Source organism: Dama dama, chromosome 5, assembly GCF_033118175.1.
Source record: "Dama dama isolate Ldn47 chromosome 5, ASM3311817v1, whole genome shotgun sequence".
In the NCBI taxonomy this organism is placed as follows: Eukaryota; Metazoa; Chordata; class Mammalia; order Artiodactyla; family Cervidae; genus Dama; species Dama dama.
The window spans coordinates 112821696-112838168 of NC_083685.1; the positions used below are offsets into that span (position 1 = coordinate 112821696).

The 16473-nt window shown below is 48.3% G+C and overlaps 1 protein-coding gene and 1 pseudogene across 1 annotated transcript; both read right to left on the bottom strand.

The window, feature by feature from the left end:
* Positions 1 to 4021: 4021 nt before the first annotated feature.
* LOC133057991 (U2 spliceosomal RNA) lies at positions 4022 to 4194 on the bottom strand (annotated as a pseudogene).
* A 3401-nt stretch (positions 4195 to 7595) lies between these two features.
* LOC133057538 (endogenous retrovirus group K member 6 Env polyprotein-like) lies at positions 7596 to 15505 on the bottom strand. The gene is made up of 2 exons (XM_061144138.1): positions 15008 to 15505; positions 7596 to 9799 (listed from the first exon to the last, which is right to left on the bottom strand). The coding sequence occupies exon 2, from the start codon at positions 9796 to 9798 to the stop codon at positions 7960 to 7962; it is 1839 nt and encodes a 612-aa protein (XP_061000121.1). The 5' UTR covers position 9799; positions 15008 to 15505; the 3' UTR covers positions 7596 to 7959.
* Between the last annotated feature and the right edge of the window lie 968 nt (positions 15506 to 16473).

The window sequence follows — 16473 nt, forward strand, 5'->3', positions numbered from 1 at the left end:
AGGAGTGCATCAGACCCTTTCCCTGTCTCGGAGAAGTCCGTGTGTCAGAACACGAGGGCGTCTGAGCAGGGCTTCCGGATGCACGCCGGGCAGTGGGAGCGAAGCCCTTGACCTCAGACCGGGACTCGAACCCGGCCAAGCGCAGGCTGGGACACCAATCCACGCGGCTGGGCCTCCGACCCAGCCAGAGCCCACCGTACCTGGCTGGTTTCAAGACCCGATGAAGCTCAGGTTCTCCACGTCCTATCGCAGAAAGAATTCAGTGAGAGACAAAGTGATAGGTAAGAAGTGGATTGATTCTGAGAGAAACACACTCCGTAGGCAGAGTGTGGGCCATCCCAGAGGGCGAGTGTGGCGGCCTCCAAACGTGGCGTGGTTAGCTTTCATGGGCCGGGTAATCTCCTAGGCTAATGAGCTGATCAGCTGCTCGGCTAATCAACCCTGAATATTCATTGGAAGGGCTGAGGCTGAAGCTGAAGCTCCAGTGCTCTGGCCACCTGAGGCGAAGAGCTGACCCACTGGAAAAGCCCCTGATGCTGGGAAAGATGGAAGGCGGAAGGAGACGGGGACCACAGAGGATGAGATGGTTGGGTGGCGGCCTCGACTCAAAGGACGTGAGTCTGAGCCAGCTCTGGGAGATGGTGAAGGACAGGGAAGCCTGGCGAGCTGCAGCCCGTGGTCCCAAAGAGTCGGGCTGACCCAGCGACTGGGCACCGACGGTGAGTGGGAGGATCATTCCAACTATTAGGGGAAAGGGGTGGAGGTTTCCAGGAATTGGGCCACTGCCCACTTTTTGGTCTTTTGACAGTGCCTTGGAACTCTCATGGCACCTCTGGGTATGTCCTTTAGCTTGCTGCTTGAGAATCAAGGTCCGCTTGAAGTTGAGTTCTCTGCCAGCTTAGACCCCACGGACTGTAGCCCGCCAGGCTCCTCTGTCCATGGGATTCTCGAGGCAAGAATACTGGAGGGGGCAGCCATTCCCTTCTCCAGGGGATCATCCCGACCCAGGCATCGAACCCGGTCTCCTGCACTGCAGGCAGATTCCTTTTACCATCTGAGCCACCAGGGAAGCCCATCTCAGACCCATGTGATTCTAATGAGTGTTTGTTGTGTCCTCGGGCTGTGCCATTCTTTCAAAAGCTGTGCCCTGCCCCCTTCCCTTCTGTTTCGGAAACGCCTGTGGAGCTTGGAAGTACAGCGAGACTTGGGCCCCGCCTGAGAGTCTGGTCCGATTGATCTCGGGAGACCTAGGCCTGCAGGGGCTTGGGTTCCCAGCCGGAGGTTGGGGCTGGGTCGCGGCGGTGAACGCACCGGGTCCTAGCCTCTAGACCCGTGGTCAGTGACAAGGACCCTGGCCCTTCGGCTCTGCGGAAAGGAATCCCCACGGAGACGGAAAGTGGTGAAACAAGTGGGGCACTTATTGAGAGCAAAAGAGTACGCTATGTGTGGATAGGCACGCGGGCAGACGCAGAGGGAGAGTCCCTGAGTCGCGCCCTTGTGGTGGCTTGAATTACTTTTTCAGTTTACTTTTTAGATCTTTCGGCCACAAGGCGTGTGGGAATCGTAGCTCCCCGAACCAGGGATGAAACCCTCACCCTCTGTGTTGGAAGGCAAAGTCTTCACCACTGGACCACCAGGGAAGTCCCTTGAATTGCTTTTGTGAGGCATTTCTCCAGGTTTCCTTTGGCCGATCATTTGGATCTGCCTGGTTCACAGGCCATATTTGGCATATATCTCAGGGTCCTTCTACAGGTGTGCATGCATCTCTTAGCCAAAGTGGATTCTACCCAAGAGGCCTGTGGGTAGCCTGGCGTTCGTTTGCATCACTCCCCTTTGACCTCCGAGGAGCCGTTCTGTACCTGTGTGGTCAGGGAGGTGTCCCGACTTCCAGAAAGAGAGATGTGTGGTCTGGGCGGGGCCCAGCCCGCTCGCCCTCATTGCCCTGCCCTTCTCCTCTTGGACCTTTTGGTCAATAGAGAACACATCTGATCCAACTGCTTTACCCCGGGGTGGAGGTGGGGAGCGGCAGGTACCTCCTGCCTCACCACGGCCGGACGGTGGTGCCTGGTGCCCGGGACCCAAGTACGACTGCGACGAGAGCCCTGGACAGCACCCCACCACCACCCCACACCCCCGCCCACAGTAGGTCTAGAAGGGAAAACTTTCCTCCCCTGTGAGGAAAGACCTTTGCGGGTAGGACGTCACTGGCCTGTCATTTGTTTGGTCAGGCCCAGCCAGCCTTAGGGCTACCTGTAGGAACGTGACTTCAATCGCCTACATCGGAGGGGGTGTCCAAGCTATTCTCTTACGTGGCCATGTTGGGTGGTATTTCTACCAGAGGATGGTCACCGTCCAACTTACCGTCGGCTGGGGTCGACGTGAGGGGCGGAGGGCGAGTGAGTGAACCAGGCACATCTAGGAAACCGTCCAGGGTAGAACCAATTCTGACTCCGTGTTGGATCTGTTTCTTGGACTTCAAGCTTGGGTTTCTGTTGCTTTTGTTACTATCATCATACACAATGGCCTGCCCCCAGAGAACCCTGCCTCTCTGCCCGTCTGTTAAAGTGTCTTTGGTCGGCTCCCAGGAGGGCTGATCTGACCCTACCCACCTGTGTGCACGACTCCAAGAAAGATGAGATCTGCATATCCCCTCCGCAAGGCTGGCCATTCCAAGAGATGTTTTTGCAGGACTGATGGCCCCTTTTAGTTTATTCCTCACCGCCTCGCCCTCTCTCCTCGGCCTTTTTTGTACGTTGCTTCCTCACCGCTTCCCTCTCTCTGGTTCCATGAAAGAACCTGGCCTCTAGACCCCAATAAGATGGATATTTTGAGGCATGAGTCTGCCATCCTCTCTGGGACTAATTAGAGTCTGTACCAGAAACAAACGGCAGCAGATATGTGGGAGATTTGGCAGATGACCGAGTTTCAGGAGATGTGGAGGCGCTTGGGAGACAGAAGAGATGGGGGCGAGGCACGAGAGAGGAGGATGGAGCCTGATGAGACTCACCCTGATAGATTCAGACCTGAGTGTCGGGGCTGCCAAAATCTCTGTTGGCTGCGAGTTTAGCACAGCGCCTTCTGTACAAAGCACACAGGAGAAGACCAAAAGTTCAGACAGGAACGACTCAATCCTCTGGCACAATAGAAAAGACCGCTCCAGAAACCAGTCCGCAGATAAAGACAACAACAGCACGGGGCTGGTGTGGGGGGATCTTCCAAACAAAACCTAAAGGTTAAAGAATCAAAAGATTGACTCCTTAGAAAAGACCTGATGCTGGGAAAGACCAAAGGCAGGAGGAGAGAGGGAGGATAGAAGATGAGAGAGACAGTCGGACGGCATCACCCGTATGAGTCTGAGCAAGCTCTGGGAGTTAGTGACGAACAGGGAAATGTCATGGTCCGGGCGCACAGGTTGGAAAAGAATTTCCAGACATGAGACAGAACAAGAGGGAAATAAAGTTTATTAAAATGGGAGACACTGTTGGAACAGCGGGCCAGCTCAAGAGAGAGCCGACGTTGAACATGGGTCCTTTGTCCACATTTATACCCAGGGTACACGGAGTGGGATAGGGGTCTTGGGGGTCATTTCTGATTGGATGAGGCACATATAGTGGGTTGGAGGGAAGACTAAGGCAAATATCTTCTCCCTATGGCGTAGGAGGGGAGACAGGTTACACTGCTCACGAGGACCTGAAATCCATTAACGGTTACAGCATGGGGGAAGGAAAGGACGATAAGGGTCTTGCTTTCTGTTCCTGCATTCCAAAAAGACCCTCCTAGGTCTTACCTGCATTTCCCTCCTTGGGTCACCACAGGAAATGGACAGGGAAAAGCAGGACTAAGCAATTGGATCAAACTGAAAGAATCAAAATCAGCTTAAAAGAAAACAAAACTAAGACAGGGAAAAAGCTGCACAGACTCCACTGAAGTCCAAGTGAAAAACACAAAAGAGAAATCTCCCGAGGAGAAAAACCAGGAAAGGAACAAGTCTACCATTTGGGGGTGCCAGTTTTGTTCTCGGAGGGAGTGCACCATTCCTGGGAAGTGCTGCGACACACTGCAGGCTCCGATGCCAACTCCTTGCTCCAAAAACTCACTTAACTGGTATTGTTCCCAGAGAGAGGAGGTATCCGGCATTACGTTGGTAAAGAACAGATACTACACTTGATCTTAGCCTAAAGGTGGAAAAGCAGTGGTGCTTTCTCGGGCAGGCGGCCACCATCCTCCCCTCCTCTCCATTCGGCTCACCCTGAGCGACCTAGCCAGGCTCTCTAGCCCGTGTCCGCTCCAGACCAGTGACACTGAACTTGTTCTCCACATTCTGGTTGGTTCTCACATCTCTTTTGGCTCCCTGGCCTGCTCCCATGAACCGCCCTCCTCCACCCTGAGGGCGTGACCAGCATCCTCAGGCTCAGCTCAGGCATCACAGGTGCCAGCTCTGGTCCGAAGGCGGGGGGAGTGCGCTTGGGGTGCGGGAGCTGCAGGACCAGAACGGTCCGCGAAGCCTGAAGTGAGCCCCGGGGCCGTGGCTGTGCATCCGGGGGAGCCGCGTGAGCCCGAGGCTGCCAGACACCCGACTCCTTCCCACGGTCCTGGCCGGGCTCCTTAACTGAGACCCTGGGATGCTGGCTCAGCTGGTAAAGAATCCACCAGCAGGAGACCCCGATTCGATTCCTGGGTTGGGAACCTCCTCCGGAGAAGGGACAGACTACCCACTCCAGTATTCTTGGGCTTCCGTGGTGGCAACATCTGCCTGCAAGGGATCTGTGGGAGACCTGGGGTCCATCCCTGGGTTGGAAAGATCCCCTGCAGAAGAGAACGGCTACCCGATCCAGGATTCTGGCCTGGAGAATTCCACGGACAGAGGAGCCTGGTGGACTCCATGGGGTCCAGTCCATGGGGTCGCCAAGAGTCGGACACGACTGAGCGACTTTCACATGGCCAGGCGGGCGCACTTGTCTTTTCTCAGTCCTCTGCACAGCGCTAGAGAGCTGCAGGGTCTGTGAGACTAGCAGAGTCGGCCCTCCCTTAACCGACGCTCTAGTTCTGTCAACCCTGAGGGGAAAGACCCCCACCCGCCCCCCGGGGATGGCCCCACAGGACAGCCGCCTGGCAGTCGCTGCCCTGCGTTCTTTGCTGTGATCACACCCACCTGGATACTGGACACCCTAGAGAGGATCGACGCTGTCATCATCCTCGTGTCACTGTCGTGATCCATGAGACCAGAGAGGCTAAGAAACTTGCCCTGGTCACACAGCTAGCGGGCGGCTGACCTGCGGGGTGGACCACGGTGTCCCAAGACCTCGCCCGCTTCTGGAGCACAGGCCCCGCTCACTGATGGCGCCTCCGAGGGGGAGGCCAGCAGAAGAAGGCGACTTTGGAGGGGCGCAGGGCTGCTGGTGACACACACGCCGGTTTGCTGGCGCCCGGCCCACAGCACCAGGGTTTCTATAAGGGTGGGTGGCACCTGGGGTCACGGCCTCACCTGACCCTGCCTCGGCTCCTGGCTCCGTGACTCCATGCTGCCCTGGGTTTTCCCTCTCTCCTGTGGGAGGGAAAGGGTGGGGGTGGTGATCTGTTTCACACCTTCTCAGGGAACCCTAATAATCTGCCGGCCAGATTAGCTCTCAGGCCCCCTCTGGACACGCCCGGCAGGAGTCAGCCCTCAACTAGCAAACACTAGGGAGAAACAGTGACTTTGCCAGACACTTCTCTGAGCCGTCATCTCCTGGTGGGAAGCTCGGTTCTAAGAAAACCTAACGTGGGCCCCTTTTCAGCCATCCCCCTCCCTTCTGCCACTAGAGGTGCCCGCCCCTCTGTGCCCCAAGATGGTTGTGAGTTTGTGAGTATCTAGCACCAGACAGACATGTCATATACAAATACACACACACACACTAGCACACATACACACACATATAGAAATATGGACGTGCTTTTTTAACTCCACATACCCACAACCCCACTTGCCCCAGGCCTTATCCCTCTCCGGCCCCTCCCCCAAGCCTCCTGGCACACCCCGCACCCCCGAAACTGGTCCTGTTGTTCAGTCACCAAGTCATGTGCGACTCTTCCTTGAGCCCATGGACTGCAGCACACCAGGGTTCTCTGTCCCTCACCATCTCCCAGAAAGTTCCCAAGGTCATGTCCAGTGAATCGGTGATGCCACCCAACCCTCTCATCCTCTGTCACCCTCTACTCCTTCTGCCTTCAATCTCTCCCAGCATCAGGGTCTCTTCCAAGGAGTCAGCTCTTCGCATCAGGTGGCCATAGTATCGGAGCTTCAGCTTCAGCACCAGTCCTTCCGAGGAGAATTCGGGGTGGATTTCCTTCAAGATGGACTGGTTTGATCCCCTCGAAGTCCAAGGGACTCTCAGGAGTCTTCTGCACCACAGTTCCAAAGCATCAGTTCTTCGGCCTCTGCCTTCTTTATGGTCCAGCTCTCACCACCGTACATGACTCCTGGAAGGACTGTAGCCTTGACCATATGCACCTCTGTTGACAAAGGGATGTCTTTGCTTTTTAGCACACTGTCTAGGTTTGTCATAGCTTTCCTGCCAAGAAGCAACCGTCCTCTGATTTCCTGGCTGCAGTCACCCTCCTCAGTGATTTTAGAGTCCAAGAGGAGGAAATCTGTCACTGCTTCCACCTTTTCCCCCTCTATTTGCCAGGTAGTGATGGGACCAGATGTCATGATCTTAGTGTTGTTGTTGTTTTTTTTTTGTTCTAAATAGTGAGGTGTTTTTCTTCAAAATCACTTATGTATTTATTTTTGGCTGCGCTGGGTCCTTGTTGACACCTGTAGGCTCTCTCTAGTTGGGAGCGCGGGCTACTCTCTACTTGTGGCTTATGGGCTCTAGAGTGCGGGCTCAGTAGTTGTGTCACAGGGGCTTAGTTGCCCCAGGGCCTGTGGCATCTTCCTGGACCAGGGATTGAACAAATGTCCCCTGCATTGGCAAGCAGGTTCTTAACTCCTGCTTGGTGTTAAGCAAGGGCCACCAGGAAGTCCAATGTTGAGTTTTAAGCCGGCTCTTTCACTCTCCTCCTTCACCCTCAGCAAGAGGCTCTTTAGTTTCTCTTCCCCTTCTGCCATTAGAGTGGTATCAGCCGCAGACCTGAGGCTGTCGATGTTTCTCCTGGCAATCCTGATTCCCGCTTGTAGCTCACCCAGCCCGGCATTTCGCATGATGTGCTTGCGTAACAGTTAAACAGACAGGGTACAAGAAAAAACAGCCTGTCGTACTCCTTTCTCAATTTTGACCCAGTCAGTTGTTCCATAGAAGGTTCTGACTGTTGCTTCTTGACCCGCATGCAGGTTTCTCAGGATACAGGTAAGATGGTCTGGTATTCCCATCTCTTTGAGAATTTTCCACAGTTTGTTATGATCCACACAGTCAAAGGCTTTAGCTGACTCAACGAAACAGAGGTAGAGGTTTTTCTGGATTTCCCTTGCTCTCTCTAGGATCCAGCGAATGCTGGCAATTTGATCTCTGGTTCCTCTGTCTTTTCTTGCCGGGCCAGCCGGAAGATTTCAGCGAGCAACACTACGCGTTCCTTTAGGCTAAGAAATAAAGGAGACAGAACAGATGGGGTCGAGAGGATCGCTGCAGTCAACGATGATTCTTTATTTCTCAGGGTTACATATATACTAAACCAAGAAGAGAGGCATCACAAAGAAAATTCTTCCCCATGTACATCATCTTTAAGATAACAATAACCAGAGCTCTCTCATGGCGCCAAAGGCATCCTACTTATCTTAAGGGCAGTCGTGCAAAGCCATCTATCTGCACCTTGTGTACATTCAAGGCTCACTAATGGTCTGTTAGGAGTTAACTTGGATAGTAAATTTCAGAGGGGTGGCGGGACAGAGAGCTATGTCTGCGAACAGACCCTTGATGATCAATCAAGGCAGCTCCCAGAGTCAGCTTTTTCAAGCCGCTCCCCGCAGCTCCCCCTCTTTTATTAAATAAAATGGCACGCCTGATTCTTTTGGCGTAAATAATTACTGTGTAGGACAGCCTTGATGTCCCACAACTCTTTGACAAATTTCTTTATGATACAAGGAGTAATGCACACAAAAAGCGCTAATACCAGAAGCATGGCCACGACCCCTGAAAAAAGATGCCAAAGTGAGGTTATTGAAGGAAAATTGGAAAACAAACTTTTAACAAACTCTTCAGCATTTTCTGCCAAATCCATACTAGCCCGAGGAGCATTTTCTATATCAAGAATTTCCTGATGAAGTTGTAATAGATCTAAGGAAATGTTTTCATTATGCCAAATACCATCTAAATGTAATTTTATCTTATTCCAAGGGGTCTCAGTATTATTATAAATTTTTGGAGTTACACAAATCCAACGATAGTTAGCATGACACCTGATTTTTGCCCTCAGTTTTAAGCCTAATATTTCTTCTCCCAAAAATCTCACGGTATCATAGAGGGCATTTAGCCTATCTTCTAGTTTTCTATCTATATCTTCCTGAATTCCTAAAGCTTTTGAAGTGTTCTTTGCTAAATCATCTACAATATTAGCAGTATGTACAGATTGAGCTAAGGATACAGAAGCAGTAGTAGCAGAAGCAATTAAAGTTATAAGCGTTACTACTCCTAGAATTATTAATCCTATCCCCCTTCGTGGCCTAGCAAGGGCTGTACGCACTTTATTCCACAGCTCAAGCCCTGACTCTTCATACCAGGGCTCAGTAAGATTTACAGGCATCATGACAAAGGGTGGTTGTTTAACTATCAGAGCCCCAGAATTATTTTCCATACCTCTTATACAATTAGTCAGGGTACAATTAAAACAATGAACATGATATAGGCCAGCATTTTTTGAAAGAGTCACAGAGCCAACAAGGATCATAAAGGGATAGGGTACGCAGGCCCGAGGATATCTCCAAGTCTCATTCCACCAATACGCTCTCCAGGATAGTACTCCTTTGGTCTTTCCTCCAGTCCGTAAAAGGGACCCATCTGTTCTGAAAGCAGCCAACAGCTTCCATATCTCAGTCTGATACACCGTGGTGCCACCAAGATTCCAAATTCTAGCTGCAAGTTGTCTGCCGCCTTCCTTTCCGGGGTTCCTGTTGGAGTCTGGCGACCAGTCCCAAAGTGAATGTGTGTCATTAGTAATAGAATATACAGTAGCAGTCTCATCTCTACAAAGTTTCCATGGCACAGCTATATATCGTCCTTTTACCCCCAGGCCACAAAATGGAATGTCTTTAGGTCCGGTTCCATTGACTCGTCGTGCATCTCCTGTAGATTTCGTAATGCTAGGAATATCCACTATCCAATTACGGTGGTCATGGTCATAATCATAACCAAAGTATTCTGCATCTGTAACAGTAAGACATCCTGAAACATTATGATTTCGGAAAAAGCACATTGGTAATTGTGAAGAGGATCCCGAATAAGAAATACTGGCATTCTGTGGAAAAATATGCTTATCAGAAAACCCCCCCAAAAGTATTGTGTCATTCACATACACAGGAACAGAACTCATTTCCCATCCAACAGGCTGTAAAAGAGGGGGATCAGGAACATACGCCCAGAAGATACTGGCTTCCATGGAACTTATCTGGTTTAAAAGAAGTAATAATGAAATTAATATACTAGTAGGAGAGGCAGGGGAAGGGTTGGAAGCATTCTCACATGCCATCTGTAACAGTGCCTGTATCTGCTGAGCTGTCGGCAGCGGGACCGTCTCCTGGATTGTGAGCTGTCTCATTCGCTCTACCAGTGAACTCCTCTGCCGTGCGTACCAACCTTTCCGGGAGCCAGCGCGGCGCTTCAGCATTCTGCGGGAAAACACAAACATGACCTCTCCCCCATATTAGAACTGGATCCGGCCCATGCCATCTGCCTTCCAGCGGGTCTTTCCATCTGACTAATGGCCGTGCCTTTTTATTATCATAGTGCCAAAAACGTTGAGCTGCTGATTTTCCATTTTTATCGAGGCTCAGAAAATTTAAAACAAACAAAGCATGACTAAGAAGATTGTTAGGCGTAATAGCATACAAACTCCCCCTTTTTAATTTTTTCAGTTGGTGCTGAAGGGTTTGATGTGCCCGCTCAACAATTCCTTGGCCCTGTGGGTTATATGGGATTCCAGTCTTGTGTACGATGCGCAGCTGGGCACAAAAGGTTTGAAAATTGCGGCCAACATATCCAGGGCCATTGTCTGTTTTGATGCATTTAGGTAGGCCCATAGCAGAAAAACTCCGTAAGCAATGCTGAATACAATGCTTGCTAGCCTCTCCAGATTGAAGTGTGGCCATGATAAAACCAGAGAAAGTATCAATAGTAACATGCACATATTTCAATTTTCCAAAATCAGAAATATGTGTAACATCCATTTGCCACAAATCATTGGGGAGTAAACCCCGAGGATTGACTCCATATGTTGGGAGCACAAAAAACTGTGGACAAGTAGGACAAGCTTTTACAATTTGACGAGCGGCTTCCCGAGAAATTCCAAATTGCAGCCGTAATGAATTGCTATTCTGATGGTGTATTGCATGAGAGGCCTGTGCTGCAGAGGTAAGGGTTAAGGAAGAATAACATACCGTACGGGTGACTTCATCAGCCAGAGCATTCCCAGCCGCTAAAGGCCCAGGAAGGGCAGTGTGAGCACGTATGTGCCCAAAAAAGCAAGGATGAGTTCGGGCTCGAATGAGTTTCTGAATTTTCAAAAACAAGGTTTGAATAGAGGCCTTAGCAGCTCCAATGAGGGGTACTGTTTCAATGACTGAGAGAGCTCTGACAACATAATGACTGTCAGAGTATAAATTAAAACTTTGAGGAACACGTTGCAGAGCCTGGAGTACTGCAAAAAGCTCTACTTCCTGAGCTGATGAATATGAGGTTTGACAATAATAAGATTCATTTTCGATTACCAAACTGGCTATGCCATTGGAAGATCCATCAGTAAAGACAGTTGTCCCCTTTCTCAAAGGGCATTGCTGTACGACTTTTGGAAAAATAAACTGATGCAGCTGTGCAAATTGTAACAATTTATTAGCAGGGTAATGTTGTTTAATCTCCCCTGCATACTGTGCAAGCGCAATTGCCCAATCATCAGAAAATTGAGAGAGCCATAGTTGCTGTTCAGTTGAAAAAGGAATACAAATAAAGTGGGGATCTCTTCCCAAATAAGTCACAGATTCCTGTCTTCCTTTTGCTATTACTTTGGCTACAAGAACATGGTAAGGACTTAATACCCGTAGGGGAGAGACTGATAGATAAATCCACCTTAAAGGATTATCTTGAAACAACACACCGGTAGGTGAATGTTCTGAGGCAAGAATATAAAGTCCCCAAGGCCTTTCATAGTCACAGTAACTGGAGTGCTGCTGTGATAAGGCAGTTTCTACTTTCTGAAGAGCTCGCTCTCCAGCTTCTGTGAGGCTGCGTGGGGAGGTAGGATTCTTATCCCCCTTTAAGATATCAAAAAGAGGCTTCAATTCGTATGTAGCAAGATGTAGGTAGGGTCTAATCCAATTAATGTCCCCGAGCAACTTTTGAAAATCATTAAGTGTTTTCAGATTATCCCTTCGTAATGCAATGGGCTGAACTCCAAATGTTTCTCTTTCTAAACGAAAGCCAAGATAGGAATAAGGAGGAAAGGTTTGCACCTTTTCTTTGGATATTATTAGCCCTACTGCTTTTAAGGCAGGTTCCATGAAGGCATAAACTGCTAATAAATACTCTTTATCAATATGTGCTAGCAGTATATCATCCATGTAATGCAGAATATAAGCATCGGAGTATTTTGTCCGAGTTTCCTGCAATGCTGCTGCAACAAACTTCTGGCACAAGGTGGGGCTATTGGCCATACCCTGTGGCAAAACTTTCCAATGATACCTGAGCATTGGTTGGGAAAAGTTAACAGATGAAACACTAAAAGCAAATCGAGGGCAATCTTGAGGTGCTAGAGGAATAGTATAAAAGCAGTCTTTTAAATCTAAGATTATTATGTGGGCATTTCTAGGAATAGCCATGGGAGAAGGCAATCCTGGTTGTAATGCTCCCATGACTTCCATAGTTTCATTAACCTTTCGCAGATCCTGTAAAAGCCTCCATTTCCCAGATTTTTTCTTAATAACGAAAATGGGTGAATTCCAAGGTGAATTAGACTGTTCAATATGTCCCAGTTCCAACTGTTCCTGCACCAGTTGTTGGGCAGCGTCAATTTTCTCTTTGGAAAGGGGCCACTGATCAACCCACACAGGCTCCCCAGACTTCCAAGTAATAGCATCTGCGTGAATTACAGGAGGATCAGAGGTCCCTTCTAAAAATACCCAAGTCCACTTCTTTTTGGCAACCTTTTTGTCTGAACAGGCGCAACAGTTCCCTGATTATTTCTTCCAAGTCCCGAGGTGGGAAGAAGCCCTTGATCTAAAAGCTGATTGCTAACCTGATCACTGGGGCTGTATAAATATACTCCCATATGAGTCATAACATCTCGTCCCCACAAATTTACAGGGAGGTTTGGGAGGACATAAGGTCTAATGTCTCCTTCGTGACCCTCATGGTCAGTCCAATGTAACAGCTCTGTACTTTGTTCAGGGTTATTAGTTTGACCAATTCCTTGCAATGTTGATATAGCTATCTGTTTAGGCCATTCTCGGGGCCAGTGTCTCTCAGCAATAACAGAAACATCAGCTCCTGTGTCCAGAATGCCTGTAAAGAACTTTCCATTTATTCTTAACGTGAACTCAGGACGATTATTAGTTATTGCCTGGACCCAGTAGGCGTCAGAGGATCCAAAGGCACCTTCCCCTCTCCTGGAAGCCAATGCTTTTCCTGTTTGCACCGCAGGGACCAATATTAATTGAGCTATACGCTGTCCGCTAGCTATGGTGGTAATGCATTGTGGAGAATGGGCCATAATTTTGATTTCTCCTGTATAATCAGCATCAATTACTCCAGGAGCTATGAGCAGCCCTTTTATGGTAGAGCTACTGCGTCCGAGTAAAAGTCCCACGGTTCCATCAGGCAAAGGGCCGTATACCCCAGTGGGCAGAGCCTGCATTCCCATTTCGGGAGTCAGTACTGTGTAGGAGGAGGAACAGAGGTCCAAGCCTGCACTCCCTGAGGTGGCTCTGAACAAGTCTGTAACTCTCCTTCTACCATCTGATTTCCCTGCATTGCCCCATAACATTGTTTCGGGGCCAGGGGCTGGCCCCTCACCCAGTTTCCCGACTGCGAGGGAAGTGGGTTGCCCTGGACATCAATTTTAGATTTACAATCTTTTGCCCAATGTCTTCCTTTTTTACACCTAGGGCATAAATTAGGAGTTTTATTATTCCCTGAATTGGCTCGTTGGGGGCAAAAGGCAGCACGATGTCCAGGCTGGCCACAAACAAAACAGCCAGCATTTCCTCTACTAGGTAATCCTCGTTTATTTTTCATTTGCTGTTGATATAATACTTCTTTTATGCTTTTCCCTTGTAAAGCTGCAGCCAGGGTAATACCCTGCATATAGGAAGGTCCGATATCAGCACATATACGAATGTAATCTGATAGACCTCCCTTTTTTCTGTACGGTCTAAGTGCAGCCTGACAGGCAGAATTTGCATTTTCATAGGCTAATTGTTTAGTAAGCACTATTCCAGCCTGCTCATCAGCTATAATCTTACCTACTGCTTCAAGAAGACGAGCCACAAAATCTTGATATGGTTCATCAGGCCCCTGACGAATTTTTGAAAGATCCTCAGTCTTATTACTAGAGCAAGGGAGCTTTTTCCAAGCCTGCCGGGCAGCATTAGAAATTTGAGCATATGCTCCAGGCAAATAGTTCAATTGAGCATTGGTATTTTGGTAGGCCCCTTCCCCTACCAACATTTCATATGTAGTATTGATCCCTTGTCGCTGGTTTAGTTCAGCTATATGGCCACATTGTTCTGTAAATTCTGATTTCCATAATAAATAGTCCCCTCCTGATAAGCAAGCTCTTGCAATTTGTTTCCAATCACTAGGTGGCAAATTTTGACCTCCTAGACTCTCTATCATGGTCTGGGTAAAAGGAGCCGTAGGTCCATATTGAGCACAGGCAATTTTTAATTCCTTTAGTTGTTTGAAAGGTAAAGCTTCATAATACCTTTGGTTTTCATGTTCGAATACCGGGAAAGTAGCAGAGAATCCCTGAACAGTTTCTCCAGCTCTTTGGGCTTGTTGCATAGCCTTTTGCAAGGGGGACAAACTCTGTGATTCACGAGTTATATTCAACAAATTTTCAGGTTTGGAAATAGGTGGAGGATCTAATCCAGCAATAGTTGAGGGTGCATAAGCAGGAGGCGCAGTAGAGATTGCACCAGCGCCTTCATCCCTACCTTCCCTTTTTATTTCTTCCTTTATTGTTATTAATAATTTCTGCATGAGTGCCTCCAGACCCTTTGTCGGAGGAGCAGCTGCTGCCTGCACATTCGAATTGTCAGTTACAAGTAATTCCCGATGATCATCCTTATGATAAGCAGCTGCCTGTTCTTCTAAACTTTCCTCATCCTCTGAAGTCAGCGTTCCCTCATTTTCCTTCAAAGGTTTTGCATATTCTAATTCAAAGGTTGTGGGTCCTTTCCCTTCAGGAGTAGCATAAACTTTAGGAGTAGCATAAATTGGTTCTTTGGGTGGGAGCATGTGTTTTAATTTACTCCCTTCCTCATGTTCAAAATCAAGGCAGTCTCTTATTAAAGACCATAATGAAAATGTTTCCACAGGAACCTTATTAGGTCCGTGGAGAGTATAATATGTTTGAATCTGTTTCCCTATCTTTTTCCATATCTCTAAACTCATAGTCCCTTCCTGTGGAAACCAGGGACATACTTCCTCAACAAAACTAAGAAAAGTCTGCAATTTTGTTTTAGTAACCTGCATTCCCCGATCCTTCAACATTATCTGTAACATATGCACAAACAACTGACGACTATTATCTTGTCCCATGGTTTATACTCTCGACAATATTCCTTCCTGCCCCTCAATATACAAATACACACACTCTTACTTACCTTAATAGTTTCAACGGGCAGCGGCCGCAAGGAACTTTCGTTGAGCTCCACGCTGTTGGGCGCCACTTGCCGGGCCAGCCGGAAGATTTCAGCGAGCAACACTACGCGTTCCTTTAGGCTAAGAAATAAAGGAGACAGAACAGATGGGGTCGAGAGGATCGCTGCAGTCAACGATGATTCTTTATTTCTCAGGGTTACATATATACTAAACCAAGAAGAGAGGCATCACAAAGAAAATTCTTCCCCATGTACATCATCTTTAAGATAACAATAACCAGAGCTCTCTCATGGCGCCAAAGGCATCCTACTTATCTTAAGGGCAGTCGTGCAAAGCCATCTATCTGCACCTTGTGTACATTCAAGGCTCACTAATGGTCTGTTAGGAGTTAACTTGGATAGTAAATTTCAGAGGGGTGGCGGGACAGAGAGCTATGTCTGCGAACAGACCCTTGATGATCAATCAAGGCAGCTCCCAGAGTCAGCTTTTTCAAGCCGCTCCCCGCATTTTCTAAACTCAGTTTGGACATCTGGAAGTTCTCGGTTCACCGAGAACCAGCCTGGAGGATTTTGAGCATAACCTCACTAGTTCAGGAGATGAGTGCAATTGTCTGGTGGTACCTGGGGAGATTGCCACAGCGGCTGCTTTTCCCACCACACTGTCTGGTGCACTTAGACCAGCACCCCAGCTAGATCTTGGTCGAATGCAGGAATCAACGGAAATGGACGAAAGAAGGTAAGGTGGGGAAGTCGTTCTGGTTCATACATGATTTGAACTTTGTGCTGACCTGAACAGCCTATCTTGTGTATCCAAAAGACACAGTGGTTCTTACTTTAGGCCCTCTTCTCTTCTTCGTAATAAAAACTCCAAGTAATAATACAACTTCTTCAGTGGCACAGACCTCATCAGTCAGCCACCTGTATAAATGAAATCCCAATACAACCAACACAGAGACTGAATTTAAAGCCCATCATTTTAACCTAGACTCCAGGTGGATCTCAGTGGCTTTCACTGGAAACTGCCTGAAGTTCAGAAAACATGTACACAGACGAAATGTTAGAGGCAGCAAAGGAAGGCAGTCGGTAGAGACATAACATCTCATTCCTGACTGAGAATGCAGAGTAGAAAGAACTGACTTTTCAGAGAGCTTGAGGTTTGAGAGAATCCCACAGAGCTGCACTCAATGAGGTTATGAAATAAAGAACTTCTTAAAGAATTGGATATGGTTTAAATTTCAGAAAAATGAAAGAATGTGGAAAAGAAAATGACAAAATAAGTGAGTTTTAAGTCTTAGCTTTGATATTTTACCCCCACTGACTGAACTTATGTACTTATTCTTCCCTCTGCATTATCAGGATAACTTGCTAAGCATGTAAACAAACTAGAAAAAAAAAAAAAAAGAGGTAACACACCAAGAAATAACGAGAAAGAGCTAGTTTCTGACTTTGGGCACTTCTGTAAGTTCCCC

Excerpts from the sequence above, each read along its gene's own strand:
- LOC133057538 (XM_061144138.1), bottom strand. The coding sequence starts at position 9,798 with ATGCTGAAGCGCCGCGCTGGCTCCCGGAAAGGTTGGTACGCACGGCAG.